This window comes from Dendrobates tinctorius, unplaced genomic scaffold, assembly GCF_039654945.1.
Source record: "Dendrobates tinctorius isolate UK_male_01 unplaced genomic scaffold, ASM3965494v1 ptg000045l, whole genome shotgun sequence".
NCBI lineage: Eukaryota > Metazoa > Chordata > Amphibia > Anura > Dendrobatidae > Dendrobates > Dendrobates tinctorius.
The window spans coordinates 1,462,517-1,483,433 of NW_027361713.1; the positions used below are offsets into that span (position 1 = coordinate 1,462,517).

The following is a 20,917-nucleotide window of genomic DNA, read 5'->3' on the forward strand; positions in this document are numbered from 1 at the left end:
AGATGATTTTGCTCCTGAAGGCACGTTTCTGCTTTTTATACCATGGAAGATAGCTGTCAGTCAGAAACTCTATATACTTTGCAGAGGTCATTTTCACACCTTCAGGAACCTTAAAGAGCCCTACCAGCTGTTTTCCCATGATTCCGGCCCAAAACATGACTCCTCCACCTCCTTGCAGACGTCGAAGCCTTGTTGGGACATGGTGGCCATCCACCAACCATCCACTACTCCATCCATCTGGACCATCCAGGGTTGCTCGACACTCATCAGTAAACAAGACTGTTTGAAAATTAGTCTTTATGTATGTCTGGGCCCACTGCAACCATTTCTGCTTGTGAACATTGTTTAGGGGTGGCTGAATAGTAGGTTTATGCACCATAGCAAGCCTTTGAAGGATCCTACACCTTGAGGTTCGAGGGACTCCAGAGGCACCAGCAGCTTTAAATATCTGTTTGCTGGTTTGTAATGGCTTTTTAGCAGCCGCTCTCTTAATCCGATGAACTTGCCTGGCAGAAACCTTCCTCATTCTGCCTTTATCAGCACAAACATGTCTGTGCTCAGAATCAACCACAAATCTCTTAACAGTACGATGATCACATTTCAGTTTTGGGGAAATATCTAATGTTTTGATGTCTTGACCAAGGCATTGCACTATTTGCTGCTTTTCAGCAGCAGAGAGATCCTTTTTCTTTATTAAATTCCTTGAAACCTGTGCCCTGTTTAATAATGTGGAACATCATTCTTAAGTAGTTTTCCTTTAATTGGGCTCACCTGGTAAACTAATTATCACAGGCGTTTGAGATTGAGTTCAGTGATCCAAAGAGCCCTGATACACAATACCATCTATGAGTTTATTTGAAAAACAAAAAATGACATCTTTATGACACTTAAATCCAATTTGCATAATAATTTGGAACGCAGTGTACATGCTGTTGGTGGGGACGGAATCTGCCATATGCTTAATTAGGGGGAAATGGGAAAGGCTCATCCCTGATGCGCAGGGAGAGGAGTGGGAGGAAATCCTGGAGTCACCAACTAAGGTATCTCCGTCAATCAACAATAGAATGATACAACTTTATATTATAAACCAATCATATTTGACTCCGACTCGACTCTTTAAGATGGGCCGTTTCCAATCTTCGGAGTTTCTGAGATGTCATACATCAGATGCAGATTTTATTCACGTGATTTGGCAATGTCCAATTATAGCACACTATTGGAAAGAGGTGACATCATTATTAACCTCCCTGGCACAAATTGCTGTTCCCCTTGAGCCATTAGTTTGTTTGGGGTGTGGGATAATGAGACATGGGGACATTATACGGGGATTTTCTTACGGGAGACATTGTTTATGGCACGGAAGGTGCTGGCGCTGCAGTGGATGGGGGTTCGGATCCCTCCCTTAGGGCCTGGATTGAATTGGTGAACTCGATCATACCGTACGAGCGTACGCTGTACCTAAACAGAGGGTGCCCGGGTAAATTTGAGAAGATATGGGAGAGGTGGAATTCCTCTCATCTCACGTTGTAGGACAGAGATATCGCACGATAAGAGTTAACTATATGGACATAGGCTGCAAATAGTAGTTGTTTTGTAGTAGTAGTAATGGTTTAGAGGTTGGCAGGCTCTATTATTTGAATAATAACACACAGACCAATGTAAGGCAATTGACAGTATGTTTTATTCTATACACAACTGGTATACATACACTGTTTGACATTAATGCTCTGTGGAATGTATATGTGTTATATGGTATTCTTATCATTGTCAGTTTGCATATTGTATACCCTGGCTTTGGTTCAATAAACAAATTTAAAAAAAAAAAATTACTGTTAAATATCAGTATCTGTTACCCCTGATTTCCGATTTATTCTCCAGAGTGAAAGGTGCTAGTCGGTTTACCAAGCTTGACCTTAGAGGGCGTATAATCTTATTCGCATCAAGCACGGTGATGAATGGAAGACAGCGTTTAATACTCCTGAGGGGCATTTTGAGTACCTAGTGATGCCTTTTGGGCTCACTAATGCCCCTTCCGTCTTCCAATCTTTCATGAACGATATTTTCCGGGATTTTGTGGACAAGTTTTTGATCGTTTATTTGGATGATATTTTGATTTTTTCCAATGATTGGGATTCTCATGTGGAACATGTTCGGATTGTATTCCGGATTTTGAGAGAATATGCTCTGTATGTTAAGGGATCGAAATGTCTCTTTGGCGTACAAAAAATTTCGTTTTTGGGATTCATTTTGTCCCCGTCCGCTATTGAAGTGGACCCGGTCAAGGTCCAGGCCATTTATGATTGGGTTCAGCCCACTTCCTTGGAGGCCCTCCAGAAATTTTTGGGTTTTGCTAATTTCTACCGTAAATTTATAAGTAATTTTTCTGGTATTGTTAAACCACTGACTGATCTGACCAAAAAGGGCGCTGATGTGGTGAATTGGTTTCCAGAGGCAGTCTCGGCATTTCAGGAGCTTAATGCGGAGATTCACTTCTGCTCCAGTTCTACGGCAACCTGATGTCTCACTCCCATTTCAGATGGAGGTAGATGCTTCTGAGATTGGTGCAGGAGCTGTTTTGTCCCAAAAAGATGCGGTGACTTCTAAAATGAATCCCTGTGCCTTCTTTTCTCGAAAATTCTCCCCATCTGAACGTAATTGTGATGTGGGGAACCCGGAATTGTTGGCTATGAAGTGGGCGTTTGAAGATTCGAGACATTGGTTGGAGGGGGCCAGACATCAAGTTGTGGTCCTCACCGACCACAAGAACTTGATCTATCTCGAATCAGCCAAGCGATTGAATCCTAGACAGGCTAGGTGGGCCTTGTTTTTCACGCATTTTAATTTTGTTGTCTTCTTTCTTCCGGGCACTAAGAATGTTAAGGCGGATGTCCTTTCTAGGAGTTTCTTCGCGGATTCTCTTGATGTGACTGAGCCTACTACCATTCTAAATGAGGGGGTGGTTCTTTCCGCTATTTTACCCGATTTGAGACTTGCCCTGGGCGAATTTCAGGGGGACAAACCTGAACGATGCCCTATTATTATTATTATTATTATTATTATTATTATTGGGAAATTGTATGTCCCCGACCAGTGGAGGAGAAGAGTAATGTCTGAAATTCATTGCTCTGCGTTAGCTGGTTATCCTGGTAATTTTGGTACCAGAGATTTGGTGAGTCGGTCTTTTTGGTGGCCTGCTTTATCTCGTGATGTCAGGAATTTTGTGCAGTCCTGTGGGACTTGTTCTCAGTCCAAACCCTGTTCTCGTTCTAGTGGATTGTTAGTGCCACTGCCGGTGCCCAGGAGGCCATGGACTCATATCTCAATGGATTTTATTTCTGACCTCCCTGTCTCTGAGAATGACTGTTATCTGGGTGATCTGTGATAGATTTTCCAAGATGGTCCATCTTGTACCACTGCCGAAGTTGCCATCCTCTTCTGAGTTGGTGCCTTTGTTTTTACAGCAGGTGGTTTGTTTGCACGGTATTCCAGAGAACATTGTGTCTGACAGAGGAGTTCAGTTTGTTTCCAGATTTTGGAGAGCTTTTTGTTCCAAACTGGAAATTCAGTTGTCTTTCTCCTCTGCGTTTCACCCTCAGACCAATGGGCAGACTGAGAGCAAACCAGACTTTGGAAACCTATTTGAGATGTTTTGTGTCTGCTGATCAAGATGACTGGGTCTCTTTTTTGCCCTTGGCTGAATTTGCTCTAAATAGGGCTAGTTCTTCCACTTTGTCTCCTTTTTTCTGCAACTTCGGGTTTCATCCTCGATTTTCTTCAGGGCAGGTGGAGGCTTCGGCTTCTCCAGGTGTTGATTCTGTGGTAGAGAGAATGCAGCAGATTTGGGATCAAGTAGTGGATAAGTTGTTTCACATTCAGGAAAAGGCCCAACGGTTTGCCAACCGGCATAGGACTATTGGTCCCCGGTTTAAAGTGGGTGGCATGATTTGGTTGTCCTCAAAAAATATTCCTATGAAAGTTGCGTCTCAAATTTAAGCCAAGGTTCATTGGACCTTTATAATATTTTGTAAATCCTTAATCCCATTTCTTTCCGTTTGGCTCTTCCAGGAACGTTTAAGATTCACAACGTCTTTCATAAATCTTTGTTGAAAAGGTTTGTGGAGCCAGTAGTTCCCATGGCTGTGCCCCCTGATCCTGTATTTGTTAAGGGTAATCTGGAGTATGAAATAGAGAAGGTATTATATTCTCGTCTGGCTAGACGGAGACTCCAGTACTTGGTCAAGTGGAAAGGTTATGGTCAGGAGGATAATTCTTGGGTGTTTGCTTCTGACATTCATGTCGAGAGATTGGTTCGCACCTTTCACCGGGCCCATCCTGATTGGCCTGGTGGCTTGGGCGAGGGTTCGGTGACCCCTCCTCAAGGGGGGGTACTGTTGTGAACACTTTTGACCTGGCTTCGGAGTTTGGGCTCCCTTTGGTTTTTGCTGCTGGTAATGGAGCTGGTCTGGCTGACAGAAGTCAATCACCTGAGGAGGATGATTGGAGGTCAGGTGTTACAGACTGGAGAGATTTAAGTGAGCAACCTTCCCTCAGTTGTTGCCGGTGATTTGGTTTTCTTCCTGGGCATTTTGGAAGTCTGCTTGCCTCCTGCTTTCTCCTGCATCTTTCAGATAAGTTACTTGGCTGCTTGAATCTTTTTGCATTTGATCCATTTTTTGCTTTCCTCTGCTTTCTGCTTTGCTGGTGTGAGTTCAGCCTTGTCCCCTGCTGGGACCTGTGCTGGACTCTGTTCCATATGCCTCAGGCCATGTCAGTCTTTTCAGTATTTCTAATCCCCTGTTATATCAGTATCATTTGTTTTGCATCCAGTTCACACCAGAGTTCTGATTTAGTGGGGGAGAGGTCGTGTGGCCTCAGTATTTTTGCATATCAGACGTGTTGGATTTTTTCTTAGGGTTTTTTGCGTGATTACAGACAGTATCCTTTCCTGTCCTGTTCTATCTAGGCAGTTTGGGCCCCATCATTTGCTTACTCTATTTTCTGCCTGTGTTTTGTGCCTCATCTTGTCTCACCTGCAATATATGTGCAGGGGCTATCTATTCCTTTGGGGTTCTTCTCCGGGGCAGTTTAGCTTTCCCTTTTCTCTCTTTAGGCTTAGTTAATTCTTTGGCTGTGCCGAGGCGTCTAGGGCATCGTAGCTATGTCCCATGGCTAGTTCTAGTTGTGTCATCAGTTTAGGGGTCTGCAATCCGCTAAGTTACCAACCTCTCTGGCTATCTGGTTGCCTAGTCTATTTTCCTGCTATCCTCCTCGGTTACCTAATCATAAAAATCTCCCCAGAATCTAAACCAGGAGATAGTCCTACCCTCATTTTGCCCATTCCCGAAAAACGATAAAGAAAAACTTTTTTACTCATTGGACGTCAGACGAGCGGTCACACGCTACTTAGAGATCACGGGAGATTGGCGACAGGACACAAAATGGTTTATCCAGTATGGTGGTAAAAATAGGGGTAGAGGTGCATCTACTCACACCCTAGCAAGATGGATGATATCAATTATCGCCTCAGCGTGCGAGGCCGAGGGATTACCTATACCAGAGGGGCTTAGGGCCCATTCCACCAGGGCAATAGCGACGTCATGGGCAGAGAGGGCTAGAACCTCATTAGAGCAAATATGCAGGTTCCGCCAGTTGGTCTACACTAAACACTTTCTGTAGACACTATAAATTGGACATGCTAACGGACAGCCAGACGACCTTCGGTCGTAAGGTGCTACAAGCAGTAGTCCCACCCTAAACGAATTCCTACTTTGGTATTCTCCATCGTGCTGTCAGGATAGGACGTCCTGGAAAACGGGGATTAGACCTTCCGGTAATGTTTTTTCCAGGATTCCATCCTGACATCACTGGTAGTTCCCTCCCGATGATTTGTATTTGTGGTAATATGCTTGTACTAAATCTGAATAAATAATAATTGCATCCATACTGGTGTAGTACTTGTGAAAATCACTGGAGTGTGGGCGTGGGAGGGGACCTTTAACCTCTCGTGCATTTCCTGTCCCTGAAAGGACAACCCCCATCGTGCTGTTAGGATGGACTCCTGGAAATATCATTACCGGTAGGTCTAATCTCCGTTTTCTGCCAAGAGAGACAATTTCACAGGCAAATCTGCAACATGTGCACATACCCTTAACCTGCAGATATGGAGTTATTCTGCATTTTACTAGTGTTAGGAATTTTTTCACCTGGGAGAAAATAACTTTATTTCAACTGGCTTGCCGGATTGGCTGCAGTTCTCACATGATTGTGAGCAGCAGATGTAAGCTTGCCGGCACTTGGATTTTTAAAACTATTTAGAGGTCACTGTCATTATTTACTTTAGTCTTTCAAGAATTAAATGGCCAGAATTTTATTTCTCTCCAATTTTGGCCACAACAGCCAAGTATCAGCTGTAATAAAGGTTCTCCATTAGTTCTTAACCAGCTGCAGTGCCTTTAAAAAGTAGTCATACCCTGTGAACTTTTCCACATTTTTTTTTCACATTATACCCATAAACATAAATGGATTTTCTGTGATATACCTACACAATGTAGCAAGTGTATGTGAAGTGTAATAGAAATAATATATGGTATTTCAAAAATTGATACCTAAAAATTGTGACTTGCCTATGTATTCTGCCCCACTCCCCCTTCACGAGTCAGTACTTGTAGCACCACCTTTTGCTGCAATTACAACTGCTGAAATTCTTTTCTTCTCTGCAAACGAGCTCTAGCTCAGGGAGATTGCATGAGGAGCATCTTCACACAGATTCTCAATGGGATTTAGGTGTGGATTGTGACTGGACCACTCAAAACACGTGAATGATTTGATCGAATCCCTGGGTGCACGACATATTTTAGTCTAAAGTCCACATTGCCATACTGAACCAATCCCAAGGGCAGCACAAAATGTAAAGGGTGTACTTACATCAATAAATCACCAGAACCACCATCAGTATAGTAATACATCACCAGAACTAAGTAATAAGTATTTGAGGAGGATTTGGTAGAGTTTCTACTTCAAAAAAATCAGTGTGAACACTTGCTAACTTATACTGAGTTTCTGGAGCAGAAACTTTTCAAATTGTACTCAGAACTTAGATTTCAGATTGTTTTAACATGGCCATGAAGCACGTTATGAATTGCTACACGGTTATATGAGAAACACTGACCGTACATGAATACAGCGCTAGAACCACAGTCAATATATGAACGCAGCACCAGAACCACTGTCAGTACTTATATATAGCACCCAGCATAATCCAGTGATTAAATTTAATGTCAGGTCGGCCCCATGCATAATTGTATTGCTTGAAACTACAGTTCCCAGTATGCCCTTAACCATGGTAACGAGATACTTTGTGGTGTTATCAGTCATCAGACTGCGGACCATATAGGAACCACAATACTGATGAGATGTAGTCAGTAACACACACATTTGCACCCATGTACTTTATAGCTGCCATCTTCTCTGTTGTTCCTATCTATTTTGTCTACACTTAGTACAGACACCATGATGAGATCACATGTATAGGTTTCAATTTTTGCTGAATATGTGACTGTAGTCCGTGATTTGTTTTTGTCCCATTTTAACTAATAAATAAGGAATTTTTACTCACACGTGCTGGATTGTGTTTTGGAGTCTTCCAGGATTCTGGATGCTTCCTTCCTCTTTCCACCTTGTTCCACATTCTACCTGTGTCCCGTACATAGCTTTTTGCAAATTGCAAACGGGACTTCTTATGACAGATTCTCCCACCTGAGCTGTGGATCTTTTCATTTCCTCCAGATTGACCATTGGCTTCTTGACAGCTTCTCTAATTAGTTCTTTCCGTGCTTGAGATGTCAGTTTAGGTGGACGGCCATGTCTTGGTAGGTTTGCAGTTGTTCCATACTCCTTCCATTTTTGAATGATAGATTGAACAGTTGTCCGCGAGATGTTCAGATTTCCCTTCCCCCATGACGGCACACATGAGAGAGGAGATCCGCCTGGTCAGGACAGGAACCCTACTGAAATAAAAGGGTGGTACCTCTCCCTCGCTTCAGCAAGTTTCTTTTACCTGCCCTCTCCCGTGCTGGCATGATAGAACAGTCAGGGCCTGTGCGCTGGGCTTCGGGGGATGGAAGCGTCATCTGCGGGTCCCCCGGGGGCTCAGCATCCGAGCAGGCATGGGTACAACACGGTCAGGGATCCAGGGGCTCTTCCGTGCCTGCCGCGCCACCAGGAGCTCCAGGAAGGGTGGCCGCTTCTGGTCGCGTGCGTCTGATGTCACACACAAGGCACGCAGGGAATGGGCTTGCCCGCATGATGTCGGGGGCGGGCGTCGGATCCAAGATGGCAGCGCTAATGAAGAAAACGCCAGCTGGCGAAAACCATCCCAGCGGAGTGGCAGGGGGGAGGGGGCACCTGAGGAGGCGAGGAGTGCAGTGGATCCTTCATAAAGAGGGATAACCACAGAAGATGCACTCATGCCCATAGCTTCACCATGGAAGTGGGGAAGGAAGAGCCGCAGCAGCCATTTCAGCAGGAGCTCTCACCAAATGCTTTGCCGAGCCAACAGCATACCAGGAGGAGTAGCCGCTCGAGTGGTAGGAGCGGCAGTCGTCCTGACCGGCAAGACCCTGTATAGATAAGTCCATACGGGATGAGACCCCTGACTTCGTCACTAGCCTTAGGGCTATAATACAGGAGGAAGTAAAAGGCTGCTTAAAGGCAGCCCTTAAAAAAATTGGAAAAAGAAGCTGCAAAGTGGATTTTGATTTGCCTCCTCCTCATGTCAGTGCTCAGAATTCTCCTCAGACAGCGATATAGGGGGCCGACCATGTTTTCCAGCTGATAATGTAGAAAGACTGGTCAAAGCAGTCAGGTCTAGAATGGTAAAAAACACCTAGGTCATTAGAGGACGTTATGTTTGGAGGATTGGAAGATAAAAGAAAACGCACTTTCCCTGTCAATTATAAAATAAAGGCTTTAATTGATAAGGAATGGAAAAAGCCAGAGAGGTCGTCGGGTACCTTACCTTCTGCATCAAAGAGGAGGTACCCGTTTGAGGAGAAAGACTCCGAAATTTGGGAAAAAATCCCTAAAATTGATGGTGCCGTGGCTATGTCGTCAAAAAAATTATCCCTATCATTAGAGGACTAGGGCGTTCTAAAGGACTCGCTTGATGAAAAAGCAGACGACTTCTTAAGACACATCTGGGATGTGTCGGCAAGGGGGTTAAAACCGGCAATAGCTGGCACATGTACCGCCTGTGCCCTCATGGTCTGGCTACAGCAGATAGAATATCAGATAAGGGATAAAGTTCCAAGAGACGAGATCCTAACAAATGACGCTTGTGCATGGAGCAGCAGCTTTCTTAGCAGATGCCTCAGCAGATTCTGCAAGATTAGCAGCAAAAGCAGCAAGCTTGTCCAATGCGGCAAGACGAGCCCTGTGGCTTAAAGGGTGTCTGAAGGATTTGCCATTCAAACATACTGTGTTCCATCCCATGTGATGGTCCATTCCTTTTTGGCAAAAAATTGTAGGAAATTTTGGCGCATGCAGGGAATAAAAGAAAGGCTATCCCCGTTTTCCTGGAGAGTCCAAAAAGCCTTCCTTTCGGAGGAGAAGATTTAACAGAGGTCGCCCCTACGGGATAGGAACAAGAGGATCGGGCTACATGTTCAAAGGGCCCTCTACGTCGTCCAAAAAATCTCCCCAATGACATCAGGTCAGTGGTAGGGGGAAGGCTGTCTCTTCCTCTCTGCCTGGGTAAGCATGTCCCCCAGTACATGGGTCTTAAATCAAAGACTGTTTAAAAATAAAATTCATCCGTTCACCCAGGCAAACTTTATAATGACACCCTGAAGGGGTTCCCAGGAGGAACAACTGAACCTGGAGACAGAGGTCTTGGGACTAGTGCAGAATCAAGTCCTACAGGAAGTCCCAACTCAGGAGGAAGGATGGGGGTTTTACTCCCCCCTCTTTTTGATACAAAAACCAGGTGGTTCTTGGAGAACCGTAGTCAATCTAAAGAAGCTCAATCAGTGGGTAGACAATTGCTCCTTCAAGATGAAGTCAATCAATACGGCCATAAAAATCTTGTTCCAGCACTGCCTCATGTCAGTAATAGACTTAAAAGATGCCTATTATCATATCCCAATCCATCGGGAGTATCGGAAGTACCTGAGGGTAGCACTCTATGTCCAATGTCAGGTCAAACATTATCAGTACACAGCCCTTCCGTTCGGCCTGTCTAGAGCTCCCAGAGACTTCACCAAAGTGATGGCCGAAGTAATGTCATATCTTCGATCCCGGGACATAGTGATAGTCTCATACCTGGTCGACTTTCTTGTGGTAGGGAGATCGGAGGCCCACTGCACTCAGCAAGTAAAAGAAGTAACGTCAACTCTAATAGAGTTGGGATGGATAGTAAACATTCACAAGTCAAGATTAATGCCAGTGAGGCTGTGTGCCCACGTTGCGATTTTTTTTTTAAGCGTTTTTGCCGCGATTTTCGGCGCAAAAGCGTTTAAAAATCGTGTACGGAACGCCCCCCATGCATTCCTATGGCATTCCGCACATGCTGTGTTAATGCTGCGCTTTTTTCTGCGGCGGAATTGCATCGCAGAAAAAATCGCAGCATGCTCATTCTTTTGTGCGGAATCGCAAAGAATTGCCGCCGCACCCATAGGAATGCATGAGAATCGCTTACTTCCCGCATGTGGCTATGCCCACTATGCGGGAAGTTAAGCGTCTCATGTGCGGTTGGTACGCACGGTGTGGAGGAGAGGAGACTGTCCTCCAGGCCCTGGGTACCATACCCCTGTAAAAAAGAAAAAAAAAGAAAAAATCGGGGTATATTTACCTTGCGACGTCCCGCGCTGCATTCCCGGCCTAAGCGTTCCCAGTAATGCCTTGTGGCAAGGTCCTGTGATGACGTAGTTTCGCGTGACTCTAGCGGTCTCGCGAGATCGCTATAGTAACACGAGACCAACGTCATCCCAGGTCTCGCAAGGCATTACTGGGAACGCTGTGGCCCGGGATGGCAGCGCGGGACGTCGGAAGGTAAATATACCCGGATTTTTTATATTTTTTTATCATTTTTAACATTTTATCTTTTTACTACTGATGCCGCATAGGCGGCCTCAATAGTAAAAAGCTGCTCACACTTGTCAAACACTATGTTTGACGAGTGTGACCAACCTGTCAATCACTTTCCAAGCGATGCTATAAATCGCTTGAGAAAATAGCGGCAAAATCGCGAACAGAATCGTGGTAAAATCGCGGTGAAAAAACTGCGCGATTTCTGGGAAGGAGTCCGGTTTTTAGTCTGCGTTTTAACACGCAACGTGGGCACATAGCCTAAAAGTGCAATCCTTCCTAGGGTTAATACTGGACTCCGAGCGACAGCTCTGCCTCCTGCCAGAGAGGAAAGTGGCCAAGATAAGGGACCTAGCTGGTACAGCAATACAACAGCCAGCAATGACACTGAGAAACGCAATGTCCCTAACAGGCTCATTAACATCATGTATACTGGCTGTAGGGTGGACACCGTTCCACCTAAGACAGCTGCAGTGGGAAGTTCTGTCAGCACAGAAACAATTGAAAGGACATTTAGAAGGAGAACTATATATTTCCTTGGCCATAAGGGATTCCCTAATCTGGTGAACTGTAGAGGAGCATCTGATAGCCGATGTCCTGTGGCAAAAACCAGTCGAGGACATTATCACAACTGAAGCAAGTGCTACAGGTTGGGGAGCACACCTGAGATCCCACTCTGTACAAGGAACCTGGTCCTCACTAGAAAGGAATCACTGTACAAATTTGAAAGAACTGTGGGCAATGGAAAAGGCCTTGAGACATTTTCTCCCCTTGCTTCGGGGCCGCCATACTCGAGTCATGACGGACAATCGAGCAGTGATAGCTTACATCAACCACCTGTGGGGAACGAGGTTCTGGGGCTCATGGAGGTGTCAAATCTACTATTCCAATTAGCAGAACAGCACCTGTTATCTCTCACGGCACTACTTATAAGGGGCTTAGAAAATATACAAGCAGACTTTGAGTCGCAGACACCTCAGACAGGGGGGAATGGTCCTTAAACCCCCAGGTTTTCCAACAAATGGCACAAGCTTGGGGCAAACCAGAGGTAGACCTGTTTGCCACCTCACACAACAGAAAAGTCAGGAAGTTCTGCTCCCTAAATCCAAAAGAGCATCCATTTGCAGTAGATGCCCTACAAAATACCCTGGAAGTTCTCCCTGGCCTACGCATTCCACCCCCCAATGACAATGATTCCGATGGTGGTCCAGAAAATCAGGGAAGATCAAGCAAGAGTAATTCTCATAGCTCCGTTTTGGCCGAGAAGGCCATGGTAGTATAAAAGGGTATGGGGTAGCCAAAAGTACCATTGCCAGATGGATCAGTGAGGCCATTATGTTATCCTACTCTGCGAGTGGTGCTCCGGTTCCCGATGGCATCAAGGCTCACTCAACCAGAGCCGTGGCTACCTCCTGGGCAGAGAAGGCTGAGGTATCGATTGAGCAGATTTGTAAAGCCGCTACCTGGTCCTCGCCTTCGACCTTTTTCAAACACTACCGACTAGATTTATCTTCCTCTGCTGAACTAACCTTCGGTAGAAGGGTGCTACAAGCGGTGGTTCCTCCCTAAGGTGTTAGGTGGTTCCTCCCTAAGACGGGAAGATGGAGCTACACTAAAGGGAGAGGCAGGAACATCCTGGTCCCCCAGCAGCAGCAACAGCAGTCTCAAGAAAAACAATGACTCGATTCCGGTGGGGGGAAGGCTTTCGAGTTTCTTTCCTGCTTGGCAGTTGATTTCCAGCAGCCCCTGGGTCCTCAGTGTGATCAGAGAGGGCCTACTGCTAGAACTCGAATCCTATCCCCCGCGGGGTATGAGTCACCTCCCTACCATCTTGGGAGACCCCAGCTCTAAATTCCGGCATTCTGCAGTTACTACAGTCAAATGCCATCTCTCGAGTCCCTGTGAAGGAGCAGGGAAGAGGGCATTATTCCAGACTGTTCCTAGTAAGAAAGCCCACAGGGGAGTCGAGAATAATAATAAACCTAAAAGGCCTCAACCGACACATTGCATACCACAAATTCAAAATGGAGTCGGTAAAGACCGCCGTTCCTCTAATAGGTCAGTCTTACTTTATGGCAACTATAGATCTGAAGGATGCCTATTTCCACATCCCCATCCATCCTTCCCACAGAAAGTATCTGAGGTTCGCGGTCCACCAGGGTCCAGAAATAACACACTTCAATACAACGTACTTCCGTTTAGGATATCATCTGCTCCTCGAGTATTCTCCAGAATCATGACGGAGGCTGTGTCCCACATCCGAAGTCAGGGCATATGTATTGTACCCTACCTCGACGACCTACTCATAATAGGAGCCTCCTACCGCACTCTGGAACTACAGGTGACTCAGACCCTGAGCATCCTCCAGTCACTAGGATGGATCCCGAACATAAAGAAATCTCAGATCCAACCCTCCCAGGAGGTGAAATTCTTAGGAATCCTATTGGATTCAAAAAATCAAATGTCCTTCCTCCCGGAGGAGCACCAGAGATCCATAATATCAAGGATCTCAGAGTTCAGGGAACAGAGGTCCCCGACCCTCAGGTCAGCTATGTCCATACTAGGATCTATGACCTCCTGTATCCAGTCAGTACCTTGGGCACAGGCCCATTCCAGAACTCTCCAGTCCCATATTTTAAGAAACTGGATTCGGGATCACACCTGTCTGAACAAAAAGGTCCAGACCCCAGGTGTAGTGAGAGCATCGCTGGCATGGTGGATGGACCACAAGAACCTGTGCAGGGGAATCAACTGGTTTCAGACCCCTTTAGTCACGGTAACAACAGATGCCAGCAAAAAAGGCTGGGTAGCTGTAGTGTCTTGTCACCCATTCCAGGGGTTATGGAGCCAGAAAGTGAGCGCAAGATCATCAAACTTCAGAAAACTGAAGGCAGTGGAAGAAGCCCTACTGGCAGCAAGGCACCTGGTCCAGGGCCAGCACATCAGAGTCTACTCAGACAATATAACAACGGTGGCCCATCTCAGGCACCAGGGTGGTGCGAGATCCAGCAACCTGGAGGGCCTCTCAAACCGAATATTTTCCTGGGCCAAAAAGCACCTTCGCTCTTTGACGGCAATTCACCTGAGGGGTACCGCCAATCTTCAAGCAGATTTCCTAAGCAGAAAAAGCATCCAGCCTGGCGAGTGGACCCTGAGCACATTAATCTTCCAGAAACTGGTCGACAGGTGGGGCCTCCCGGAGGTGGACCTATTAGCCTCAGGAGAGAATGCTCAAGTGGAAAACTACTTTTCCCTGAACCCCAGGGACAGATCCCTGGGAGGGGATGCCTTCACCCACAGGTGGAAGTTCCATCTAGCTTACGCCTTTCCGCCAAACCCAGTCCTTGCTGCAACCCTGAAAAAGATTTGGGACGATCAAACCCCGACAATCCTAGTATCTCCGTTATGGCCAAAGAGGAGCTGGTACTCTCTGATTACGGAGCTGGTGGTAGACGGACCATTCATCCTACCCATGGAGGACGACCTCTCGCAAGGCCCCCTGCATCACTCAAACCTCCAGGGAATGAGGTTGGCGGCCTGGCTACTGAAACCCAGATCCTGAGGGCCAGGGGCTTATCAGAGGCGGTAATAAAGACCCTACAGAAATCCCGAAAACTGGTCCCTATCGCCATATATAATAAGATATGGAAGAGGTTCTCTTCATGGTGTCTACCAGACTTACCTGACCCAGAGAAACCTAACATTTCTCGTATAATGGATTTCTTGCAGAGGGGGCTAGAACTAGGTCTAAAACCTACCACATTGAAAGTTCAAGTGTCAGCATTAAGTGCCATGTTCGACTGTGACTTGGCCAATCACAGGTGGATAAGAAGATTTGACATCGGCCACTAGACTTCATCCAAAGAGGTTAATAACAGTCCCAACATGGGATCTGATTGTGGTGCTTACGGGACTCACTCAAGCTCCCTTTGAGCCCTTGTCATCCTGCACTTCTCAGCTCCTCACCTGTAAGGTGGCCTTCCTTGTAGCAATAACTTCAGCAAGGCGAGTAGGAGAGCTCCAGGCGCTCTCAGGTAGGGAACCCTACCTAACTATTAGAGATGATTCCATAGTTCTCTCTCTTGACCCATCTTTTCTGCCGAAGGTAGTGTCCGACTTCCATAGGTCACAGAATATAGTCCTTCTGTCATTTTGTCAGAACCCAGCGAACCCCAAAGAAGAGGTGTTTCATACGCTGGATGTAAGACGTATTGTTCTCCACTACCTGGAGTGTACCAAACCCTATAGAGTCGACCACAACCTATTGATCCATACCTCTGGCCCAAACAGAGGGAAGAAGGTGGCGAAGAACACCACTTCCAATTGGATTAGAAAGGCGATCTCTGAAGCTTACCTGACGCAAAACATCACTCCCCCTGCTGGAATCAAGGCACATTCAACACGATTTACCTCTACGTCATGGGCTGAGAGGGCTGGCGCATCTTCAGAGCAGATTTGTAGGGCCGCAACTTGGTCCTCCTTACATACATTTACTAGACATTATAGATTAGACCTTGTATCCAACAGAGATCTAGTCTTTGGCCAAAAAGTTCTTCAGGCCGTTGTCCCCCCTAGTGCAGTATAGGTTGTTTTGCCGCCTATGCTGTCGTGGAAGGTTGCTAGAGAAAATAGAATTAGACTTACCGGTAATTCGGTTTCTAGAAACCTTCCACGACACCGCTATTTCCCTCCCTGTATTCTTGGACAAATTCTGAGAATCTTAAAGCTAACCGGTGCTATGGTAATCAGTTGTAAGTCACTGGTGAGAGGGAGGAGGAAGGGACCTTTTAACCTCTCGTGCTTCCTGTCCCCCATTAGGGCGTGGAGACGACCTCCTCCTATGCTGTCGTGGAAGGTTTCTAGAAACCGAATTACCGGTAAGTCTAAAGGGCATGTCACACTAAGAGATATCGCTAGCAATATCGCTATAACTAGTGACGTTATAGCGATATTGCTAGCGATATCGCTGTGTGTGATACTTACCTACGACCGGCTCCCCCGCTGGTTATCGCTGATCGCGCGAGAACGTTCAGGACTGTTTCTCGTCGTCAGCTTCCTGTGGCGCTTCCTGCTGTGAGGACGAGCGACGCGTGGAGCCGGGCGGGAGGACGCAGGATCGCCTGGTGTGACAGGTAAGTAGCGATCCCCGTCCCCAGCGATGTCGCTTGTGAGATCTGCCTGTGTGGCAGCTCACTAGCGACCACTTAGCGATGTACCAGCGATCCTGACCGCGTCATATCGCTGGTCGGGATCGCTGGTACATCGCTAAGTGTGACAGTAACTTAATTCTATTTTCCAGAGCCCATGACGGCACCTGTATATTCGCCTCCTTATCACACCTTTGTTGTCCACTATAGTATGGGTGTTTTTTAGTTAATACAATGTGGTGATAGTTTTGCCATGTGTACTAACCAGGGGGGCCTCTCATGCTCTGTAAACCAACTGAAGCGAAGGAGATGTACCGCCCTTTTATTTCAGTAGGGTTCCTGTCCTGACCGGTCAGATCCCCTCCCTCATGTGTGCCGTCATGGGCTCCGGAAAAAACGGCTACCGGTAAGTAACCTTGGTGTTTTTGGGCTATTTTTTTTTAACCTAACACTGCTTTACTCCTCACAACAAATTTATCCCTGACCTGTCTGGTGTGTTCTTTGGTTTTTGTTATGCTGTGTGATCCCTAGTGTTCTCAAACAAACCTCTGAGACCTTCACAGAATAAACAGAATAAATTTCACACAGACTCAGTTTACTAATTATGTGACTACTGGAGGCAATTGGTCACTCAAGATTTTATTTAAGGGTATCAGACTACAGACGTGCTGAATACAAATCCACAGCACAATTTTCATATTTAGTTTTTTCAAATAATTAGAAAACAATTCACCATTTCCTTTACACTTCACCAATACTTGTTACTTGCTGTTGGTATATCACATAAAATACATTTTATTTGTGGGTGTAACTTGAAAAACTCTGAAATCGTTCACAGGTTATGAATATTTTTTCAAGACGCTGTACCTTTTTCTTGGTATTTGTGTAAATAACTTTCAAACTGGCATTTTTTAAGTGTCCTAAGGCCAGGTTCCTACTGCGTTAAGGCAGCCTGTTCAACACATAGCGTGGACGGGCTGCGTTAACGCTATAGCATAACGTGATCGCGTTATGCTATACCGCTAGCGCAGATGCTTCATCTGCGACAGCGGTGACGGAGCCTCAGACGCTGTAGCCCGCGTCCGATGCTCCGTCACAGAATGACGGAACATCGCTAGCGCATGCCGATTATGGCATGTGTTAGCGATGCGCCCGATAATGGGGGTTAATGGCTCCGTTAACAGACTGCGTTATACCGCGGTGTAACACAGTCCGTTTAACGGACTGCCATAACGCAGTGTGATCCCAGCCTTACACCTCCCCAAGGTTAAATACATTTGTAATTCTCCTTTTTTTTTTTTTTTTTTTTTTTTAACAGGTACTTTCACTCTCTGCACCAGCATCTCGTACTCTTACTGCAGCACTTACCATGTTTTGCCGGAAGTATGCTAGGCCTGCATGTAACACACTAATTAGCCCACTACTGGATAAAGCTGAGACAGGTAATCTGAAAAATATAACAGGGCTTTTCCCCTTTCATCTTTTTGCACAAATTTGTCCTTGCTGTTATGAAAATAACAAGGTGAGCTTTTACTTACGCTCTTCTGGTCCATTGGAGTGTCTCCTTCACTGTATAGGTAATTGTGTATAGGCTGCAGCATTGACATCACATCTACAGTGCTGCAGCCACTCACTAAGCTCTGCCATTGTAGATATCAGGAGCCCGCTAATCTTAGTGATCTGCTGCAGCGCATCAAGTGACATTGTGACAGACATCACAACTGCAGCCTATATACACTCACTGGCCACTTTATTAGGTACACCATGCTAGTAAGGGGTTGGACCCCCTTTTGCCTTCAGAACTGCCTCAATTCTTCGTGGCAGAGATTCAACAAGGTGCTGGAAGCATTCCTCAGAGATTTTGGACCATATTGACATGATGGCATCACACAGTTGGCGCAGATTTGTCGGCTGCACATCCCTGATGCGAATCTCCCGTTCCACCACATCCCAAAGATGCTCTATTGGATTGAGATCTGGTGACTGAGGAGGCCATTTGAGTACAGTAAACTCATTGTCATGTTCAAGAAACCAATCTGAGATGATTCGAGCTTTATGACATGGCGCATTATCCTGCTGAAAGTAGCCATCAGATGTTGGGTACATTGTGGTCATAAAGGGATGGACATGGTCAGCAACAATACTCAGGTAGGCTGTGGCGTTGCAACGATGCTCAATTGGTACCAAGGGGCCCAAAGAGTGCCCAGAAAAAATTCCCCACACCATGACACCACCACCACCAGCCTGAACCGTTGATACAAGGCAGGATGGATCCATGCTTTCATGTTGTTTACGCCAAATTCTGACCCTACCATCCGAATGTCGCAGCAGAAATCGAGACTCATCAGACCAGGCAACGTTTTTCCAATCTTCTACTGTCCAATTTCGATGAGCTTGTGCAAATTGTAGCCTCAGTTTCCTGTTCTTAGCTGAGAGGAGTGGTACCCAGTGTGGTCTTCTGCTGCTGTAGCCCATCTGCCTCAAAGTTCGACGCACTGTGCGTTCAGAGATGCTCTTCTGCCTACCTTGGTTGTAACGGGTGGCAATTTGAGTCACTGTTGCCTTTCTATCAGCTCGAACCAGTCTGCCCATTCTGCTCTGACCTCTGGCATCAACATGGCATTTCCGGCCACAGAACTGCCGCTCACTGGATTTTTTTTCTTTTTCGGACCATTCTCTGTAAACCCTAGAGATGGTTGTGCGTGAAAATCCCAGTAGATCAGCAGTTTCTGAAATTCTCAGACCAGCCCTTCTGGCACCAACAATCATGCCACGTTCAAAGGCACTCAAATCACCTTTATTCCCCATACTGATGCTCGGTTTGAACTGCAGGAGATTGTCTTGACCATGTCTACATGCCTAAATGCACTGAGTTGCCGCCATGTGATTGGCTGATTAGAAATTAAGTCTTAACACACAGTTGGACAGGTGTACCTAATAAAGTGGCCAGTGAGTGTATATATACAATCAACGAAGCATCCACTGAGATGGAGTGCTGAACCCGGGAAGGGTGAATACCAGATGATTGTTAGTTTTATCAACCCAGTTAAAGGAAACCTGCCAGGTCTCCCATGCCTCCCCAAAGCACCAGCATTTGTATTATCTTTTATAAATACCCTGTCTGATCGTCCCTTTATTACATTTGACATAAACAGGTCTTCAGAAAAAGAATTTCTAAAGTTTGTTTTTCTTATGCAAATTTACCTTTTGACTAGTCAGGGTGTTAGTTTTCCCAGAATAGTTGTCCCCCTCTGCATGTAATCACACACCTGTGGGAGTGATAACATATCGTATTTTTCGGACAATAAAGGGCATGTCACACTAGTGACGTTATAGCGATATTGCTAGCGATATCGCTATGTGTGATACTTACCTACAACCCGCTCCCCCGCTGCTTATCGCTGATCGCGCGAGAACATGCTGGACTGTTTCTCGTCGTCAGGTTCCTGCGGCGCTTCCTGCTGTGACGACGAGCGACGCGTGGACGCGGGCGGGAGTACGCAGGATCGCCTGGTGTGACAGGTAAGTAGCGACCCCCGTCCCCAGCGATGTCGCTAGTGAGATCTGCCTGTGTGGCAGCTCACTAGCGACCACTTAGCGATGTACCAGCGATCCTGACCGCGTCATATGGCTGGTCGGGATCGCTGGTACATCGCTAAGTGTGACAGTACCTTAAGACATACCGGACCGTAAGACGCACCTAGATTTTAGAGAAGGAAATAAAAAAAAAAAATTGAAGCAAAAATGTGGACAATTCTGTACTAAAAGGTCAGCATAAAATCAATGTCAGAGACTTTTTTTCTGCTGCGGGCATACCGTATATTTTCGTGTCTAAGCCGACCCCCCTAATTTTGCCCCAAAAAACTGGGAAAACTTAATTGACTCGCGTATGAGCCTAGGGTGGAAAATGCAGCAGCTACTGGTAAATTTAAAAAATAAAAAGATACCAATAAAAGTAAAAATAATTGAGACATCAGTAGGTTAAATGTTTTTGAATATCCATATTGAATCAGGAGCTCCATACATATAATGCTCCATACAGTTCATGATGGGCTCCATACAAAATACACCCTATATAATGCTGCACAAAGGTTAATAATGCCCCATAAGAGGCTCCATAGAATATGCCCCATATAATGCTCCATGAAGGTTATGGCCTCATAAGATGCTCCATAGATTATGCCCCCATAAAATGCTCCATAGATTATGCCCCATATGATGCTCCATAGATTATGCCCTCATATGCTCCCCCATATGCTGCTCCATAGAATATGCCCCCATATGCTGCCCCATAAACTATGCCCCCATATGCTGCCCCACAGAATATGCCCCCATATGCTGCTCCATAGACTATGCCCCAATATGCTGCTCGATAGACTATGCCCCCATATGCTGCCCCATAGAATATGCCCCCATATGCTGCCCCATAGAATATGCCCTTATATGCTGCCTCATAGAATATGCTCCCATATGCTGCCCCATAGAATATGCCCCCATAAGATGCTCCATATATTATGCCCCCATATGCTGCTGCTGCAAAAAAAAGCGATACACCTCTCTTGCTCAGGACTCGGCACCTGAGATATTCACCTGTCCAGGGTCCATCGCTGCTCACCGCTGTCTTCTGCTTCCTGTGTCAGTGACTGTTCAGCCAGCAGAGAGGGCACGGCGTGCACTAACCACGTCAC

At 46.1% G+C, this 20,917-nt stretch overlaps 1 protein-coding gene across 4 annotated transcripts in view; it reads left to right on the forward strand.

Moving 5' to 3' along the window:
* FANCE (FA complementation group E) overlaps positions 1 to 20,917 on the forward strand; it is a 133,957-nt gene that overhangs the window by 65,133 nt on the left and 47,907 nt on the right. For all 4 annotated transcript variants that reach the window (XM_073575581.1, XM_073575579.1, XM_073575578.1 and 1 more), the window contains one exon: positions 17,548 to 17,671. In XM_073575581.1, coding sequence (XP_073431682.1) covers positions 17,548 to 17,671 — 124 coding nt within the window. The remainder of the gene's footprint in view (positions 1 to 17,547; positions 17,672 to 20,917) is intronic.